Below are 18145 nucleotides of genomic sequence, written 5' to 3' on the forward strand. Positions count from 1 at the left end.
TGCTGATTCCAGCTCTGCTCCTCCCTGGGTTATTTTCCAGCCATCCATTAGCACTGGTCACTTGTCACATTGGTAAGGACAGCACACAGCCAGACCCTTGCAGAGGGATGCACTGAGCTGCATTTCATGCCTGGATTGCCCACTCAAGTTCATTCTCCATGGAAATGCAGCAGGCCCTGGGATTCAGGCTCCCAGCTGTGCACAGCCCAGGCTCGCTTTCACATTGGTCCCTTGGGTTTCTGTCCTCACAGCAAATCCTGAACTGCACCCTGGATGACATCGAAGTGTTTGTCGCCCGGCTCCAGAAGGCTGCAGAGGCATTCCGACAGCTCAACCAAAGGAAAAAAGGGAAGAAGAACAAGAAGAAAGGGCCAGCAGGTGCAGTGCAGAAACCACAACAAACAGGAAGCACAGGGGGGTCACACATGAAGGTGGGGGGGACACATCAGCTCCTAGCCCAGCAGGGCCAGATCGATGCCGTGGCACAGCCATGGATCCAGGCACACCAGTTCAGGAGGTGCTGCTGTGTGTGGGCACCTCTGGCAGAGCATAGAGAGGGAATCTGCCTTTCCCTGAACCCCTGATTTCAGTAGTTATGGTCTCAACACCCATTTATGCTGTACCTTCTGCACAGCAGGCAGATGGAACCTCCCCAAAGGGGATGCTCTCACTAACGTGTCCTTCTCTGCCCCTTCTCCTGGCAGAGGGAATGCTGACCCTCCGAGCAAGACCCCCAAGCGAGGCCGAGTTCATCGACTGCTTCCAGAAAACCAAATTGGCTTTTAACCTCTTGGTAAGACATGGAGGAGCAGGGACAGGGTTTTTCCCCATTATCCCAACAGTGAGTGTTTAGAGTGAAACTTGAACAGAAAACATTGACAGGGGACAAGAGTACGAATTCCAGGTTCTTCAGAACTCAGGACAAACACTGTGTGAGGCTTGTGCAGGGTTTCTGGGACAAGCTGTTAAACAAAACTAGAAGCATCAAGTCCAGGATGGGACAGAGCAGCCAGAAGGTTGCAACACCTGTGTCTTTTCAGATCCAGCCTGGGAAGTCTCTGCTTGACAGTAACTGATATCCCCCATTTCCCTGATATTCCTGGCCCCTCTCTTTCTCCCCTGCCAGACCCTCTGTATTGTGGAAGGGGTGAAAAGCAAGAGCATAAAGATGTTCCCAGTGCTACCAGCTGGGAACAGTTCAGTGAACTGAACTTGTTCAGTGAAACACAAGAGATCAGGAGGTTAACAAGGCAGCAGGAATTCTGTCAGTTGTGACCAAACTTGTCCAGCAAACACGTCCTCCAAGCTCCTTCCTGGGCAGTCATTAATAAGGAAACCCCAGAGATTGTAAACAACCTTAATGCAGGACACCAAGCTCCAGCCTTTTCTTTGAGAAGGATTTGTGCTCAGGATCAGAAGGCGCAGCTGATCTGGCAAGAGCCCAGGGTTGAGCATGGAGCAGAGTTGGAACTCCATGGTGGAACCCTGCCACGTTCCTCACCACATGGCTGCTAAGTCCCTGGGAAGTGCCAGTTCATTGGGTCACTTTACTGCCAGCAGTTGTTTCCCACTTCCCATTCCACGTTAATGTTTAAACTCCAGCATTTCAAATGCTTTGCATTTCAGTAGGAGCAGGATCCTGTCTTTCATGGCAGCAGTGCCAGGAGACCAGGACAGGAGAAGCAGCTGAATGGAAGCACAGACTGGAGAGGTTTCTCACTACAGCTCAGCTGATTGCTGCTACCAAAACCCAGTTCTTACAGTAAATTGTAAAGTGTTTGCTCCTCCATTCTGCCACAGTTCACCTCAAACACCAGTGGATTTGAAGCCTTTCAGTAGCCAAGGCAGCTCCGGGTGCCACAGACAAGACTGTGGTGGAGACTTTCCCTTGTCAGCAATCTGCCAAGGGACTCTCAAAACACCTATCCTGTTGTTTTCATTCATGGAATTAATGGGATTCTCAACCCTGCAATAGGCAGAAGCAACCACAAGCCTGGCCTTTCCTCACTAGGACTTTCAAAATAAGCCAAGGTTTTGTGTGTCTGTTCAAATTACCTTCCAAGGCACTGATTTAACAGAGAGGGTGTTCCACCCCTCCTGAAATTCATCAGGAATTAGAAATGGACACAAAATTAAAATGAATGATTCCTACTCCCCCATCCCTTCTCATCAGCCAGCAACACAGCCCCCATGTGACAGAAAAGAGAAGGCACACTCAGATTAGGGTTAAACTGTGTTTCTTTTCCCTTTCCAGGCCAAATTAAGGAAGCACATCCAGAACCCCAGCGCTTCAGAGTTAGTGCATTTCCTATTTGGGCCACTGGAACTGGTAAATCTTATTCCCAGGTCTCATTGGGAACTCTCCTTTTATTTCTACTTCACACTTATAAGCAGACAGATTGTGCAGAAGGGTTAGAAAACTGCTCATGCCTGGCCACAGCTTTCTCAGGGATATCCGGAAGTGATGCCGGTCATTTCTGGCCTCTGATCTGGCCTGCAGCTTGAACTAAATACAGGAAACTCCAGCAAATATGAATCTTTCCATCCAGTCAATAAAGAATTAATGTGAACAAAACGGGCAGCCAGCTGGAATTCCTACTGGGAATCTGTCTGGTCTCACCTTCAGGCAAACACAGCTCACTGTTTGCACTCAAAATGCTTGGAAGCAGAAAGCCCAACTTGGAAAAGGAGGCAGAAAGGACACAGGAATAGCAAGACACTTTCCATTTTTTGAAGTGTCAGCTTGTGACACTTCACTTGTCTGTAACAACAGCTCATTTGTAGATCCGATCTTGCTTTGACTCCAATCCAAAAAAATCTCATGCTCCCCAGAGCTGTCCAGTCTCCTTCAAAGACTAAGGTTGATGTTTCTTTAGGTGACTGAGCTGATCCAAGGATCAGCTTTGTCTTTGATTACTGCTCCTCTGTGTGTCCCTGGTTTGACATCTTTGTCTGGTTTGTGTGTGACCCAGATTGTCAATAGCTGTGGTGGCCCTGAGCTGGCCCGGTCTGTCCTCAGCCCACTGCTCTCTAAAGATGCCACCGATTTCCTGAGAGGACACCTGACACCCAAAGAGATAAACCTCTGGGATTCCCTGGGGGAGACATGGACCAGATCCAGGTGAGGACAGAGCTGCCATCTCCTCGGGCTCTCCAGGCAGATAGGATGCTTGGATGCCCTGATGCTCCTGCTTCTCCTTTGAGGGAATGCTCTCAAAGACACATTCCTTGTGAATGTCACCTCATATTCTCACTTTGTGTCCTAGAGCTGAGTGGCCCCGAGATGCGAACATCCCCACCTACATCCCCAAATTCCGCAATGGCTGGGAACCACCCACAGAAATCTTCCGTGGAGCTCCCTGGGAAATAGACATTGGACACTTGCAAGAGGAGGTTAGTCCTGTGTCCCTGAGGATACTCTCTTCCCTCTCCCTCCTCCTTTTCCAGAGAGATGGAGCTGCAGGGGGTGTGGTGGTGTGCAACAAGTAGTTGGCTCAAAACTCAGTTGGATCTGGTTGCTCCAGTTAAATACAGAAAGCAAATGAGGCTGGAAAAGGGCAGCAATAATCAGACTCTCCCAATTCAAGGCAACAGGACCCTACAATGTCACTGAGCTCCAGGGACACAGGTTTCCCTGAAGAATATCTTGACCAAAAGCTGCCCACTAACCCTCTCCTTTTCTCCAATTGGCTTTCCCCTTTCCTGCTAACACTGACTCCATGTCTGCCTTTCCAGCTCTCCTCAGCCAATGGATATCCTTACCGGAACTCCTCACTCAAGCGTGGCCAGACGGCTGAGCAGACACAGGCTGGGGATGCCTTCAAACAGAATGTCACTCCACATGGCAATAGGTAATGGATATGCACCCCTGGAGCTTCAGCTCCTACCTTGGAACCTTGTGAACACACACAGACACGTATAGTGACACTGGGAAGTTTGGACATCCTGGAAACAACTCCCTGCCATTACTAATAACCACCAAGAGAAGATAAAGATCAGCCGAGGGATTATTCCCGTGAGCACCGTCTGCTGTTTAACCCCCAGCAGCTCTGCAAGGAAAGGAATCCCAGGTGGTTTTCACCACTGGAGGCAAAAATATTGACTGACTTCATCAGTCCATCCATAGGTCTTGTTTCCCAAGATCAGCCCACCAAAGTGACCTTAAGGGTCGGGGGCCAAAGATGCTGCACTGCGCTTTGGCTCTCTGTGTGTGTAGAGACGTTGGAATCATGGAAGTACAGAATGGGCTGGGTGGGACAGGACCTTAAAGATTACCCAGTTCCACCCCCCTGCCATGGCCAGGGTCACCTTCTGCTACCCCAGGTTGCTCCAGGCTCTGTCCAACCTGGCCTTGAACACTTCCTGGGAAGGGCAGCCACAGCTTCTCTGGGCAACTTGTGCCAGGGCCTCCCCACGCTCACAGGGAAGAATTTCTTCCCAATATCCCATCTAAACCCACCCTTTGGCAGTGGGAAGCCATTCCCCCTTGTCCTGTCACTCCAGACTCTTCCCCAGAGTCCCTCTCCAGCTCTCTTGGAGCTCCTTTAGGCACTGGAAAGGGCTCTAAGGGCTCCCTGGAGCTTTCTCTTCTCCTGGTTGAACATTCCCAGCTCTCTCAGCCTGTCTGTGTAATGCTCCAGCCCTTGGAGCACTTCCTGCCCCCTCCTGGCCTCCTCTGGACACCCTTGAGGACCTCTCCATTCATCCCAAAGCCACCACAGGTTGCAGACAGAAGCTGCCTACAGGGGGAATCTGCCCTAAGAGAAGAGCACACACAAACCTCGCCCTGTTGGAAACATAGGGCCAGGGAAGAGCAGCCTGAGCTCCCAGTGCTGCTGGAAAATATTTCAGCTGAGGAAGGAGCTTTGTTTGACTGGAAACAGAAGCTCCTCCTTGGCTTTAGACACAACCAAAGGCAAACCCACTGATGAGAGGCTGAATAAATCAATATATTCCAGTCCTGGCCACCTCTTCCCCAGGGAACTGACAGGGCACCGGGTTCAGACAACTCTTCCTGATGAGACAGAATTCTAGAAAATGGGGAAAAAGCCCTCCCCTTTCTTCAGAAGTCTTGGAAAGTTCACTTCCAAACCCAGAACCAACCAGGCCACCCCTTTGCCTCAGGTGTTTTTCCAGGATGGCTCTTCACCTTTTAACAACTCCAACTCTCATTTTCCATCACCAGTCACTCCATGGAACAAAACCTTTATCAAAGTACCTTTAGTTCAGAGTTTAGAGGCTCCACCTGCTTCCTTGTTTACATGAGCTCACACCTTGAAATTGTCACATCTCCAAGTGCCACCAAACTCTTCCCAAATTCCACATGAGCCCTCTGCCATGATTCAACACATCACTTTTCAGGGATTTGAGTCAACTTTTCAGCTGACCATCCACTTTTCTGTCACCAGCTCTAGTCTAGGAAAAAACCTTCAAGCCAGATTGTTTTTCCATGGCTTTCTGTTCTAATCTGAAAGATTTATAAGGTTTACTACAAGAGTTCAAATCCACAGCAAAATACCTTAAATCCAATTATATCAGCAAAATACCTTATTTTTATCATTCACCCCATCACTGGTCCTGGTAGGAACATCAAGTGGTACAGATGCAATGTGCAGTCAGGAAAGAATTAGGATCATTTCTCCAATCTCGATTTTCTTTGCCCTGTAATCAGATGGGCCTCCTCTAAAACTCCAGCTTTTCTCTCCTGCAGGAATTTCGAGGCCCAGGGAGTGGCTGTGCCCAGGACATTTGCCAAAATCCGCTACGATTTCACCGCGCGAAACGCCAACGAGCTCTCGGTGCTGAAGGATGAAATCCTGGAGGTACGTGACCACTGCTGGGAAAAGGTGTGTTCCCTTCCCAGGGGCAGGAGAGAGCTCAGGATACCAGCAAGCACCAGCTCCATTTTCCCTGCTGGTGTCACTGAGCAGTGACACGGAGCTTTGCTCCAATCCAAAGCTGGAACAGGCTGCCTGTGCTGTGCTGTGTCACTTCCTCAGCTCAAACACATTGGTCCCATCTTAACCACAGTGAGGAGGGAGGACAACAACTCCCTGTTGTGCCCTGCTCATCCCCTGCTGGGTCTGTGTTCCTTATTACCAGTCCTGCCTCCACAAGGAATTGTTTTCTCTGAAAAACATCTTTTTCATAACCTTCCTCTTCCTGCAGCTGGAGAATGTGGGACATGACTCAGGCTAACACTGATCTGTGACCTGGGGAAAAGTTTCTGTGCAAAATATAGCTATTTATTTAACACAAAAAGACAGCAGAAAGTCATTGGGAAAAAAATATCTGGAGAAACAGGGACATTACATAGCAACTATGAGTTCTTCAGCACCCAGAAGTGCTCTTCTATTCATCTTTATGATAAATTCTGATGCCTTCCAGGAAAAGTTTCAATCCTGGATTGCATCTGAGAGCAGCAGATCTAATCAAATGGCAACGATGTCCTTCTGGCAACTTCACCTTCTGGGTGAAGAAGAGGCATGCACTGGTTGAGTATGCCTGAAATCCCATGTTCCCAGTAGCAGATTTATTTTTGTCCCTCTCTCAGGTGTTGGAAGATAATAAGCAATGGTGGAAGTTGCTCAACCGGAGTGGCCAGGCTGGTTACGTTCCATACAATATCCTGGATGTGGTGAAACTGGAAGAGCTCGAACAGGTCTGTAGTCAGGTGGTACCTGACTGGTACCAGCTGCAGGGCACAATCTGCCTCTGGGAATAATCTTGTCATTAGACCTCCCTGGATTTCTTAGGATACTGTGCACAAGCCAGGATGAACCCTCAGAAGTAGAAAAAGTCAGGAGATTCCTGAGTCTCCTGTGATAAAACTCCCATTTTGCCACAATTGTCTTCCCAATCTATCTTTCCAATTTGTGCAGCAGCTTCCCGTTTTCCTTATTTTTTCCTGTCAGGATCTTTGTTGGAGGTTAAATTAAAAGCAGACACTTCCCTCACCCAGTTCAGTTCAGCTGCAGGTACACATCACTCAAGTGGTGGCAGATGGAAATGCCATCAAAGTAAGAATTAAGTGAATACTGCAACTTGCACTACAGAAATGTGGAGCTGGAGTTTTCTAAACATCCTAGGGAAGCATGGAATCGCTTCCCTATTTTGGTATTGCAGAGTTTGGACAAAGCCTAAGGGGGCCCAGCAGGCTTCTAGATAAATCCTTGCTAGTTTAATCAAAATGTCAAAAAACTTCCCAGTCTGCTCCAGGCCCTTGGCAGTGGTCACGCTTTACATACCAGCTACGGAGCAGTGAGGCTTTGCCTTCTAATGGGATTGAACATGTTTTCGCATGTCTAGGAATTCCCTCGTGCAAATTTCAGACTTCATTTCTGGGAATGAAGAGCCCAAAGTGAACTTCTTCCATGCAGCTCCACCTGCGGTCTCAGCAGCCCTGCATCAGCATGAGGACAACATGGCAGTTTGTCCCTCTGTGGGTGCAAGGCAGAAAGTTTAAGCAAATGAAAAACAGCAGAAAAAAACCTGACTTCTTTTTTTTCCTTTCTAACCAGTCTAACCAGAGGTACAAAGGAGACCTGAGCCCCAGGGGCTATGGCCCATCCAGTCCAACTCATAAGCTGCCTGCCAGCTACGCTGGGGATAAGTGGGGCAGTGAGATGTTATCACGCAACTCTCCACAGGACGCCAAAGAACGTACGTGTGTGTCCCACTCTGTGTCCCATGCTGGGGTCCCCTAGCTTTGGGTGCTCTGGGGTCCAGACCTACCCAAGGGGCTCCTCTGCACCTTTCAGTGATCAGAAATAGAGCAGCGCTGAGTCTGGAGGTAGGACATTCCAGGTAGGACAAGAGCCAAGAGAGCAGCCCTGGAGCTTGTGACACCTCCCAGGCTCTCTGGCAGCCCAGGATGGGCAGGGCAATGAGTGATCATCTCATTCCTCCAGCTTGACCTTCCTCCTCCTCCTCCCAGAGAGAGATTCCTTTCTCTTCCAAAACATTTAAGTGTGTCTAAGCTCAGGTCAATCCCTTTCTCTCCCCTTCCTTTTGCTCATACCCTGCCACATACACAGCACCTGCCTGGCCAGTTCCTTCATGTGGTCCCACAGAATTCCCAGCCAAACAGGAGATCCACATCCCTCCGTCACCCTGCACATGTTGTGGCGCTCACAGAGCAGGAGAGAGACCAGGGGCCCTGCTCACCTCACCCCTTATCCCACTCTGTCCACTCCTAGAAGCAGGAGCCCTTTTGGGACAATGGAAAGCCCCACAATACAAGAACATGACTGTTCATAACACCGAGTTATTCTCCACAGTCCTCAGGAGTTTCATGGGGAAAGTGACACTGGATGAAGTGTCACTGGAGTTTTCATAGAATCACAGGATGGCCTGGGCTGGAAGGGACCTTCAAGCTCATCTCATCATGAGTGTGTTGCTCACTCCCAGTTTGTGCTTCCTGCCACTTCTGTTCTGCTGTAGAGCAAAGCCTGGAGCTCTGGGATCAGCAAATTACTGACTAGAAGTAGCTGAGAGGACTGAAAAGGTCTCAATCCCAGCTCTCAATTGTAGATTCTCACAGATCTGTCCTTCCATATCAGGCAACAGCCAAGGGGTGATGGAAGGAAAATAAATGTCAGTACAGGGGCACAGAAAAATGGGAACCACTTTTCTGGGCTGAATTTAAATAAAAATGCTGAGCCACACCCCCATTTTCCTTACAGTTTCCCCACAAACACATTTCATGGGATTTATGACTGAAGAACTGATTTCATTCCCTACCTGTTTCTACAGAACTTATTCACCAAATGGATGAGCTGAATGATGAGCTGCTAAAGAAGATCACAAACAATAAAATTCAGCCTCCCCACAGGAATTTCAAAGTGGAAAAGCCTCAGCAAGTTTTTGTACCCCTCACCTTTGAATCCAGCACTGAAGAAGTCAAAGCCTGGCTGGAGGCCAAGTCATTCAGCAAAGAGTAAGATTTGCCCTATTGCCTCGAGAAATGCTCGTCCTTCCCTGGAGAAGAGCAGGGGAGGCTGCTGGCACCATCTCACCTGGGACAAGTCACTTGGATTTACACAGAGCCTGTGTTGCAAATTAGATTTCAACCCTATTCAACTCAGGCTCTATAACCAGGATGTTCAGAGCCCAAACTCACTCCCTTCCTCTTTTATAAACATTTTCTTGGAGAAAAATAATTAAGGAACTAAACCCACAGCCTGACATGCCACTGGAATCACAGCTGGCAGCCTGGCACAGCCCCAGGCCCTGTGATATGGTCCCAGTGCAGTTCCCAGCCTCCCATCTCCCTCCTCCCTCCACTCCTCACCTCTGGCACGAGGCCACGTGCAGCACAACCATCATCTCCCCACTTTGTGTCTCCCCAGGACCGTGGAACACCTGGGCATCCTCACTGGAGCTCAGCTCTTCTCCCTCAACAGAGAGGAGCTGAAGAAAGTGTGTGGTGATGAGGGAAACAGAGTGTACAGCAAGATCACGGTGGAGAAAAACCAGCTGGAGGTAAGTGCTTTTTTGGATAACTCCTGCTGGACTGGGGGGCTGTGGGGGCTGTGGGGGTGAATGGACACCAGCAGTGTCAGATAGTTCATGAAACAGCCAATTTAAGAAATACAGCTGGAAAAAAAATGAACAAAACCCAACACAACCAAAACCCACACCAGCAATAAAACACACCTAAAAATTCTGAAGTGTCTTTTAAGCAAAATGGCCCCAAATCCATAAGATTCCCTGTTTCCACTAATTCATCTGCTTTTTACTGATACCAACTATCCCTCTGCAACTAGCTCTACTCCTGCAGCATTCATTAAATACTGTAATTTAACTACAGCTTGAAGTTCAAATCCAAACTTCCTGTTTTGTTTCCATTCCAGAAAAGCAGAGGAGAGTCAGAGCTCCAAGAAATCATGAAGCGCCGCCAGGAAAGGATTGATTCTGCTAATTAAAGTCTCTCTGCTTTATTTCAGCTCTTAGCCCTAAGTAGTGCAGAAAAAAAGGGAATGAAAGCAATGATTTCCGGCCCAGGCCGGAGGCAGCAGAGCTCCCCTTGGGGTCCAGCTGCCATCAGAGTGACAATTCCTTGAACACTGTTGGGAAGGGTTGACAATAAGACCATGTCCCACTGGGAAAGGTGTTTTAATTTTGCATGAAGTATTTTTTTTATAACTATATATTTTATACTGAAATTTTCCGTGCATGCGATCAGAGCAGGATTCACACGGGGCTGGATGTAGACAAGGGCTGGATTCAAACAAAGACCCCCAGAGCTTTTCTCCGAGGGCTGTCCCTGCTCCAACCCCCTCGCTGGCAGAGCAGGCGTGGCACGCAGCACAGGAGAGGCCAGCCTCAAGGCCTGGAGCCTGCCCCACGGGAATGAGGCTCTGGAACCCTGCAGTGGTTTGGGTTTAAGGAAAGGACATTAAAGCTCATCCTGTTCCACCCCCTTGCCATGGGCAGGGACACCTTCCACAAGCCCAGGTTGTTCCAAATCCTGTCCAGCCTGGCCTTGGACACTTCCAGGGATGGAGAGCCACGACCTCCCTGGGCAACCTAAGGCAGCCCCATTTCCATTTCCTCCTCAGTGCAGGTGTCCCCTGCTGCCCACGAGCACAGGCCTGGTGACAACTCCCTGTCCTCCTCCCGACCCCCTGTGCCCCCTCATTGGACAAGGCTAGAATGGCAACACACATTCCCAAAGTCTGGCTGCTTCCTTAAATCCCTGGACCATTTAGTGCCGCCTCTGAACAGCTGAAATGAGCTCTCAGTGCCTAGAAACAAGCAGGAGTGACAGACAAAGGGATCTGAATGTGGAAATAGGTGAGTTCCACCTGCCCACCGCTGCTGATGCAGAGGCAGGGGCTCAGGGCAGCTGTGCAGCCCTTCCCTGGGGCACTGATCCTGCACTGGAATGTTGTGGTGTTGCCAAACCCAGCCTCAAACCAGGACACGATAAGCCCTGACCATTTGCTCCCAACCCAGGCACACCCACAGCCCTTCCTGGGGTGTTGGTCACTCATGCCCACCTTCACATTTTCACTGCAAGAAGTCAGCTGAAATGATTCTCAAATAGTTGAAATCCTAAAGCATACTGGGAAAGGCACCTTTAACTCCAAATAAATGGGCTCAAGAAAAAAATAATCTAACTTAGCAAAGGACAATGCTCTTGACTTCCTGTTTTCCTTCATAAAGTATTTGTATATAACAATCTGTAAATAGGGGTGAGGAAAATCTCTCTCCCTAGAGGCAGAATTAGTGATTATGCTTCCAAAATTTACTCACAGTCTCAAAACTCAAGCAAGCAGCATAGTTCCTGTCCACAGCAAGTCTGGCACATTGCATTTCTAGCTCTATTTAGCTGACAGACCAACCTGATTGCAAAGCAGTGAAGCAAACACAGCTCCAGAGCTGCCCACAGCCCAATGACAGTTGGGTTTTCTCCCTCAGCATGAGCTGAGTCTTTGCCCAAATTTGTGCCTGTCCTTGCACATTTAATGGAAAAAGCTTTAAAACAGCACCTGGGGAACTTGTGTCTAAATCTGAGAACACCAGAGCACCTCAGTTCTGGCTTTATTCTTAAGTGTCTCCAATGGACAATCTGCTTTCTTCATTTGAAAGAGGGCACTGCTGGCAGCAGCAGAATTAGGGTGCAGGCAGGGGAGGAGGATCCTGGGTTTAGTCACAGCCCTGCTGGGATCTGAGACGGGCACTCACCTTGTCAGGGAGGGATGAAGAGGACAATCCTCCTGAGAAGCCCTGGCTCTGGATTAGGGTGGAGAAAGGAAGCAGGATGGCAAGCACAGGAGGCAAAAAAAGTTTCTAAAATGAAAATAAAAGGAAATGTTGAGCTAGGAAACACACCACCTTCTAGTCCTGGGGCATAGAGGTAAGAAAATCACAGGGAATTACATTTATCTGGGATTTCAACAGGAGTGTACACGACAGCTCTGTAAAGCTGGGAGCCACAGAAGCATTTCCTAAAACAGATATCTCAGCAGACCTTATTGCAGAGGTCACTTTTACAAATTTCCAAGTGACTGAGCTGTGCATCTGTTCTGTTTATACTGCCTGCAGACACTGCTATAAAGTACTGTACATTGATGTAACTGAGCGAAGGAGACAATGATATAACCATGCACTGTACAAGAGTTATTAAAATAGCTAAGTTATACTTATAAATCCATCTCCGTCTCTTTCACTGGGTTTTCATAATGGTTTGCCACTGAGAGTCTCAGAAACTCAGCAAAATGTGTGAAACTACATATTTCCTTTTGTATTTGGGGACTGACATTCAACAGGAAGGATGTTGTAGCCTGGATAGCTGTGTTTTAAGAACGGGGAAAGCATGAAAAGGCTGTACAAAAGCACATTTATGCCCATCTGGAAGGGGTACTACTGTGGCAGCCGTCCTAAGTGGAACAATACAGAAAGAGGGAACAGCATAAACCCCTGACTTATGGCCTGTTACATGGATTCTCCAACAATTCCAGCTAAGAGCCATCCTCAGTTTGAGGCGGCAAAGGTTTGTTTTCTCTTTTCCTTAAAGAATTAAGTTACTTAGTTGAAATAATTGGTAATGCCTTTTGTAGATGTTTAGGGGAGTTCAATTTCCAAGTGGCACCACACTAACAAGACCACCTCCTCTATAGCCCAAATGAACTTCAGGCAAACCAAGAGTCCAAAACACCTGCCGTGCTGGGTCGGGGGCTCTCTCAGCGGCTGGAGCTGTGGCCGACACGCCGTTTCGAACTTTGGGGCAGAGGAGGGAGACCAGAGCGCTGAGCTCTGCCGCGGGGCAGCACCGGCGCGGCTCCGAGCCTTCCCTCACGGCCGCCCCGCTCAGGGCCTGCCCGCCGCCATCTTGCGGCACCGGCGGCGCCCGGGCCCCGCGCGGCCATGAGGGACGGGTGGCTTGGGGGCGGGCCGGGCGCCGTGCCGGCCGTGGGGAAGACCCCCGGGGGGTCCTGGGGACCGGAGATGCGGGGGCCGGGAGATGCAGAGGCCGGGAGACCCCCGGACACGCTCCGCTGGTGACAGTGGCGGCGCCAGGGTTGCCAAGGCGACCACCCGACCCGACCTCCAGGCCCACGAACCAGCCAATCAGAATCTTTCTCTCTCCCGCTGCCCCGCCTCGGCTCCTCCCGGCCGCGTCCGTCTTGTGTCCGCGCTGCTGATTGGTCGCTGCAGCGCAGCCGGGCTGGGATTGGCGGCGGGAGCGCGCGGGCCGCGGGTGCGCGCGCAGGTCGGTCCCCTCCGGACACGCACTGTCCCTTATAGGCGCGCGAGCCCCCACAGCCGCGGACATGTCGGTGTCCCCCGTGAAGCGGCAGAAGATGGAGTCGGCGCTGGACCAGCTCAAGCACCACACCACGGTGGTGGCCGACACCGGGGACTTCCAACGGTGAGAGGCGGCGCGAGGGGATCCTGTCACCGCACCTTCTCCTTAGCCCCCTCTCCCGCCCCCCTTCACGGAGAGTGGGCGCGCCCGGCCAAGGAGGAAATTACAAAAACAATTTACCACCCCTGAACACTCAACACAAAATTGTGAACTTAAATGCTCCCTGAGAAAACGCTGATATAACCTGAAAGAGGCTCTTCATTAAAATGAGAGCCCTTTCGCCAGTCAAGCCCAGAGATGTAATAAGGGCTGGGGTTAATATGCCCCTGACAGGACCCGCCTCTTGTTCGCATGATGCTCACGAAAAGGGAGGAGATAATTACCATAAGGGATAAAAGCTCTGAGAAGAGCTGTAGCTGTTTGGCTCCTCTCACTTCAAGGTGAGTAAAGGGCTCTATAGATGCTTTTTTTTTTTTTTTTTTTTTTTTATACTACAACTGCATTGACCACTAGACCAGGCAGGGGGCAAAAAAAAAGCTTGTTTTGGCAGAGTAGATAGGTAAGTTGAGTAATTTGTTGTTAACTTGAAGTCCTATTTATTAGTAATTACTAAGTAGCAGTGACTAAGTATCATGGAGAGGAATGTTAACAGTATAAATGATGTAATGCCCCTTGGGACCTCTAATTAGTGCTATATACATTGTAAATAAAAATAAGAAATATAAGGGATACTTAGGCAGCCTTAGGGTTATGTATGTGCTGAGCTCACTCCCTTGTGAGAGATCAGGGGCAGGGGCACAAGTAAAAGCATCCTGAAGTCCAGATTTAAACCCTTAAAAGGCTGAAAAAAGGGAGGCTTCCTTCCACTGAACTTAAAATGAGGGAACTGGGCATATTTGCCTCTTCTTAAACCAATACCGTGGTAATAAGTGGGCTCTCCCCTCTGAATCCCCTAAAATATTGGAAAAAGAGGGATTTTCCTTACTTCAAGTCTCTCAAATGATAGAAAAAGGGTGATTTTTCCTTCAATTCAAAGCCTTAAAAAGGAGGGACAACATGTCTTTCCCCTCAATTCAAACCTCAGGATGATGAAAATGGGTGAGTTACTTTAAATTCACACACATAATATAGTGTTGTTAAGGCTTTCCCCTTCCATTTAAACTGGAAAATAATGGAAAATGGGGATTCCCTGTCAAGTGATACCCCTAAGAGCATGGAAAAGGCAGGGTTTCCTTCAGTTGATACCCTTAAAATCACAGGGGATTCCTGCTCAATTTAAACACAGACGATTATGGGAAAGGAAGTTTTTCCCCTCAGTTTAAATGCCTTTTCTCCTAAAAATCCCCCCTTTTTTCTGGGGGCACTGGGGAAGGACTGATAAGAGGAAAGTTGTATGTTTCCCCTGGGACCCCACATGCTACTTCACCTGCTCAGGTGCTGCCCCTTGCCACAAGATCTTTTCCCCTGGCAGCAGCTGGAAACAACATGGGAAAGGCAAAATTTAAATGGTGTTTTCTGTCAGAAATTGAGCCTCTATGAACATAAATTTTGGACAAATTAAATAAGGTCACTTTCCTAGAATAACCCCATGCCATGGAAGTCTCTCCAGTGCAGGTGGTAACAGGCAGGAGAAGCACAGGGAGACACAGTCAGGGATTGGCACTTCCTAAAGACCCCTCTGCACCAGGATGTTCTTTGCCCTTTATTTGTAAAGAAGGGGGTGGCAGCTGTCCAGGAATGCTGCTCAGGGCCCTTGCACATGGAACACATCAGGGAAGTGAGAAGAGAGATGGAGAGAGCAAAGAAACAGAGCCTGTTTTCCTTGTTTCTGTTCCTCAATCACGGCAACTCTGAAAACTGGGCCAGATCCAGGCTGTGAACACACAGGTACTCCGGGACTGATTTCCTTTGGACCTCAAGCAGCACAGACCCGCTGGGAGCAAATAGAATCCAAGGGCTGATGTCAACAGCTGTCTTCCCACTTGTACTCTTCCCACATTTTCCCCTTCCAGGGAGATGCAGGTCCATTCCCAGAAGGAAAAACTGCCTTTCAGTCTAATATAAAAACTGCCTAAAAAGACCAGGACTCCAGGAGCCAGCAGCCATTTCTCCTGGGTTTTCTGGTTACAGGTATTTTAATTCTGCTTTGCTTCAGAGGTGCTTTTCTACCAAGGTCATCTCCATCTTTTTTTATCTTGAATAAAGTTTTAAAAACCCGAGTTTCATGAGTTCATATTTTGATTACTTTTGGAGTTTTCCAGGGCAACACTCACCATGATCCTGCTGGGTCAAGGCACCTTCTGGTCTGCCACAAGCCTTTACATCCCACTTTACCTGGTCAGTGTTCCCATGAACAGAACACACAACTCACCATGGACATGTTCAAAGTCCAGTTTCATGCCTGGAGGTGACAGACTACACACAGTAACACCAAAAGCCAAATTTCAGGTTAGTTTTTCTCCTTCAAACTCTTCATATTGTTTTGCCATTCCTTTGTCCACTGGAGCTGTTCACAGCCCCAGAGTTCCCAGTGCTGCCCTGTTCTCTTCTCAGCCCCAGGGAGTCTCCCTGGCACTAGCAGAGCTGCTGGGAGCTGGAATTCTCCCAGTGACCTCAGTCCCTCTGCCTGGAAAACATTCCTTCCATCTCCTGCCCCCCCCACCTCTCACCTCCTGGAAAAGAGGGGCTGTATCCTGCTGGGTGCTCCTGGCTCTGGGCAGATCCTACCTTCCACAGGGAATAGCAAAGGCAGTGACTGTGCCAAGGGCAGGTGACAAGGACAGTGGGTCACACCAATGCTGAGGAACCTCAGGGCCAGGCTCTGCCATTTTCAGGAAATGACCAGCCAGGGATGCTTTTCCAAGGAAGGAACAAACAGGGACAAGAACTAAAGAGGCTATGACAGCACAGCCCTTAAACCTGCCCAGTCTCCAGCTGCCACACCTTTCTGTGGCCAGACAGGACCCAAATTCACAGCCAGCACTGCCTTGGGGGAGGTCCAGCTGTTCCTTCCCAGCCATGACTGAACATCCAGTGCCAGTGTCCATCAGCCCCTGCTCCCCTCTGCCCTGAACCACTGGCACCTTAGACATATTGGCACCACTGGGCTCCTTAAATACCTACAAACTCTTATTGGCACTGTCAGACTTCTCTGCCCCTCTGGGGTACACCAGCCAAGTGTGTCCCTTTCTCCCACTCTCCCAACAGTAACTTCCTCATTCCACATCCAGTTCAGGGAACACCAACTTAGCCCTAGGCTGGGAAGCAAAAGACAACAAATTTAAAAATCATCCCTGCCTTGAGTGTGTCCATGCCTGGGAGAAAGCCCTTCCCACCACATTCTTGACCTTTTCCCAGTCTGAGTGCCTGTGGAAATGTACATCCAACCCCAGAGCAGATGTGCTGGAATGTTGTCTGAGCACCATGCACCACAGCCTCAAGCACCAGCAGCCTGGAGATGCTCTGGATTGCACTGTGCAGCCTCAGTCAATCCCAGATGGGAAAGCCAAGAGAGAGGAGAACACATGACAGCAAGGGCTGTCCCAGCTGACTCGGCCCTTGTGGGCAGCTGCATCACTGAACAGGATCTTTCCATCGTGTTTCCCACTGCCACTGGAAAACACTGCAAGCCTGTGGGTCTGAGGTCTAAAAGCTACTTTTAGGTCAGCAAAAAGGTCTCTGGCCAGGACAATTCACTGAATTCACAGGTAGATCCTGAAATCCGTTTCCAAGTGCATAAAAACCCAACGAAAAGGTGCTGAGCGCACAGGAGTTCAAGGTGCTCTGGGCACAAATTCCCTGAAGTGCTGGGAAATGGTCCCAGGCCTGGCTTTGGTCTGCTCCCCCTGCACACTGCACTTTCCAGAGCAGCCATCCTCCCTGAGAAGGCCAGGGAGAAGGGAAGGGGCACTGGAGCTCCTCTGGGAACCCCCAGCCCCAATTCTTGTCACTTGATGGGTGGCTCCTGATGTTGCACTTGGGGATGAGGGACAGGGGTGGCCCTGGCAGTGCTGGGGCAGCAGCTGGACCCGATGGTCCACAGGAACACCTGAAGAGGTCCTGGCAGGGGCACAGCATGGCCACAGCATGTGTTCTGCAGCACAGCTTCTTGTGCTTCAGAGCTTCTGTTTATTGGTACAGATTCACTAAATTTAACCTCATAAAAATAATTTGGCAAGACTTACTTAACATTAACTCAGAGTTCCAGGGACGCGTTTCTCGGGATAGGCTCTTTTCCCGGCGCTACTTTTTCCCTACCGAAAGCGCATGCGCGCAGTGCCGCCATATTGGAAAGGGCACGGTAAGTATAAGCCGCCATGTTAGGTGTGGCGATGTGAGTTCCGCCCAAACTCCTCCATCTTGCGTTTTGGCAGAAGCCATTTCGGTTAGCCCGCCATATTTGATGTGGTATCACGTGACTTCAACCCAAGGCCGCTAGCTTGTGTTCTGGCAGGAATCACTTCCGGTGAGAGCCGCCATCTTAGGTGTGGTATCACGTGAGTTCTGCCCAAACCCGCCATCTTGTGTGCTGGCAGCAGCCGGGTCCGGGCCACCGCCGGCCCGGGTCGCCCTCCTAGGCATTGCCGACTTTGATTTGCGGCCACCTCCGACCCCTTGGCACCGGTGTTTGTCACTGTCCATCGCACACACAGAGACACGCACACACACACACACGTGCAGCCGCATCAGAGCCCCTCACAGCTCGACCGAGCCCCGTCCGGCACCGCCCCGCTCGCTGTCCCCGATCCGGGGTGTGTCAAGAGTTTCTTGCCCACGTAACACAGAAAGAACCACCCATCAACACCATGGTCGCAGTTGGTCTCTTCTGCG

The 18145-nt window shown here is 49.8% G+C and overlaps 2 protein-coding genes across 8 annotated transcripts in view; one reads left to right on the forward strand and one right to left on the reverse strand.

Annotated features, from left to right (window-relative positions):
• LOC111930487 (EPS8 signaling adaptor L2) overlaps nt 1–12156 on the forward strand; it is a 48988-nt gene extending 36832 nt beyond the window's left edge. For both annotated transcript variants that reach the window (XM_086894587.1, XM_086894588.1), the window contains 12 exons: nt 252–378; nt 705–793; nt 2255–2329; nt 2973–3121; nt 3267–3393; nt 3736–3851; nt 5711–5822; nt 6554–6661; nt 7521–7662; nt 8755–8938; nt 9351–9483; nt 9855–12156. In XM_086894587.1, the coding sequence (XP_086750713.1) occupies nt 252–378; nt 705–793; nt 2255–2329; nt 2973–3121; nt 3267–3393; nt 3736–3851; nt 5711–5822; nt 6554–6661; nt 7521–7662; nt 8755–8938; nt 9351–9483; nt 9855–9926 (1434 nt within the window). In that variant the 3' untranslated portion in view covers nt 9927–12156. The remainder of the gene's footprint in view (nt 1–251; nt 379–704; nt 794–2254; nt 2330–2972; nt 3122–3266; nt 3394–3735; nt 3852–5710; nt 5823–6553; nt 6662–7520; nt 7663–8754; nt 8939–9350; nt 9484–9854) is intronic.
• Nucleotides 1–13185, reverse strand: part of DEAF1 (DEAF1 transcription factor) — a 79516-nt gene extending 66331 nt beyond the window's left edge. For 2 of the 6 annotated variants that reach the window (XM_086894594.1, XM_086894592.1), the window contains exons 1-2: nt 12665–13030; nt 11692–11796 (exon numbers count right to left, since the gene is read on the reverse strand). The gene's annotated coding sequence lies outside the window, so the exon portion shown is untranslated. Of the gene's footprint in view, nt 1–7247; nt 7440–11691; nt 11797–12664; nt 13034–13054 lie in introns of those variants that run through there. The other 4 variants (XM_086894595.1, XM_086894597.1, XM_086894591.1 and 1 more) reach the window with 4 other exon arrangements.
• Between the last annotated feature and the right edge of the window lie 4960 nt (nt 13186–18145).

Source organism: Cyanistes caeruleus, chromosome 6, assembly GCF_971803275.1.
Source record: "Cyanistes caeruleus chromosome 6, bCyaCae1.hap1.1, whole genome shotgun sequence".
Taxonomy (NCBI): domain Eukaryota; kingdom Metazoa; phylum Chordata; class Aves; order Passeriformes; family Paridae; genus Cyanistes; species Cyanistes caeruleus.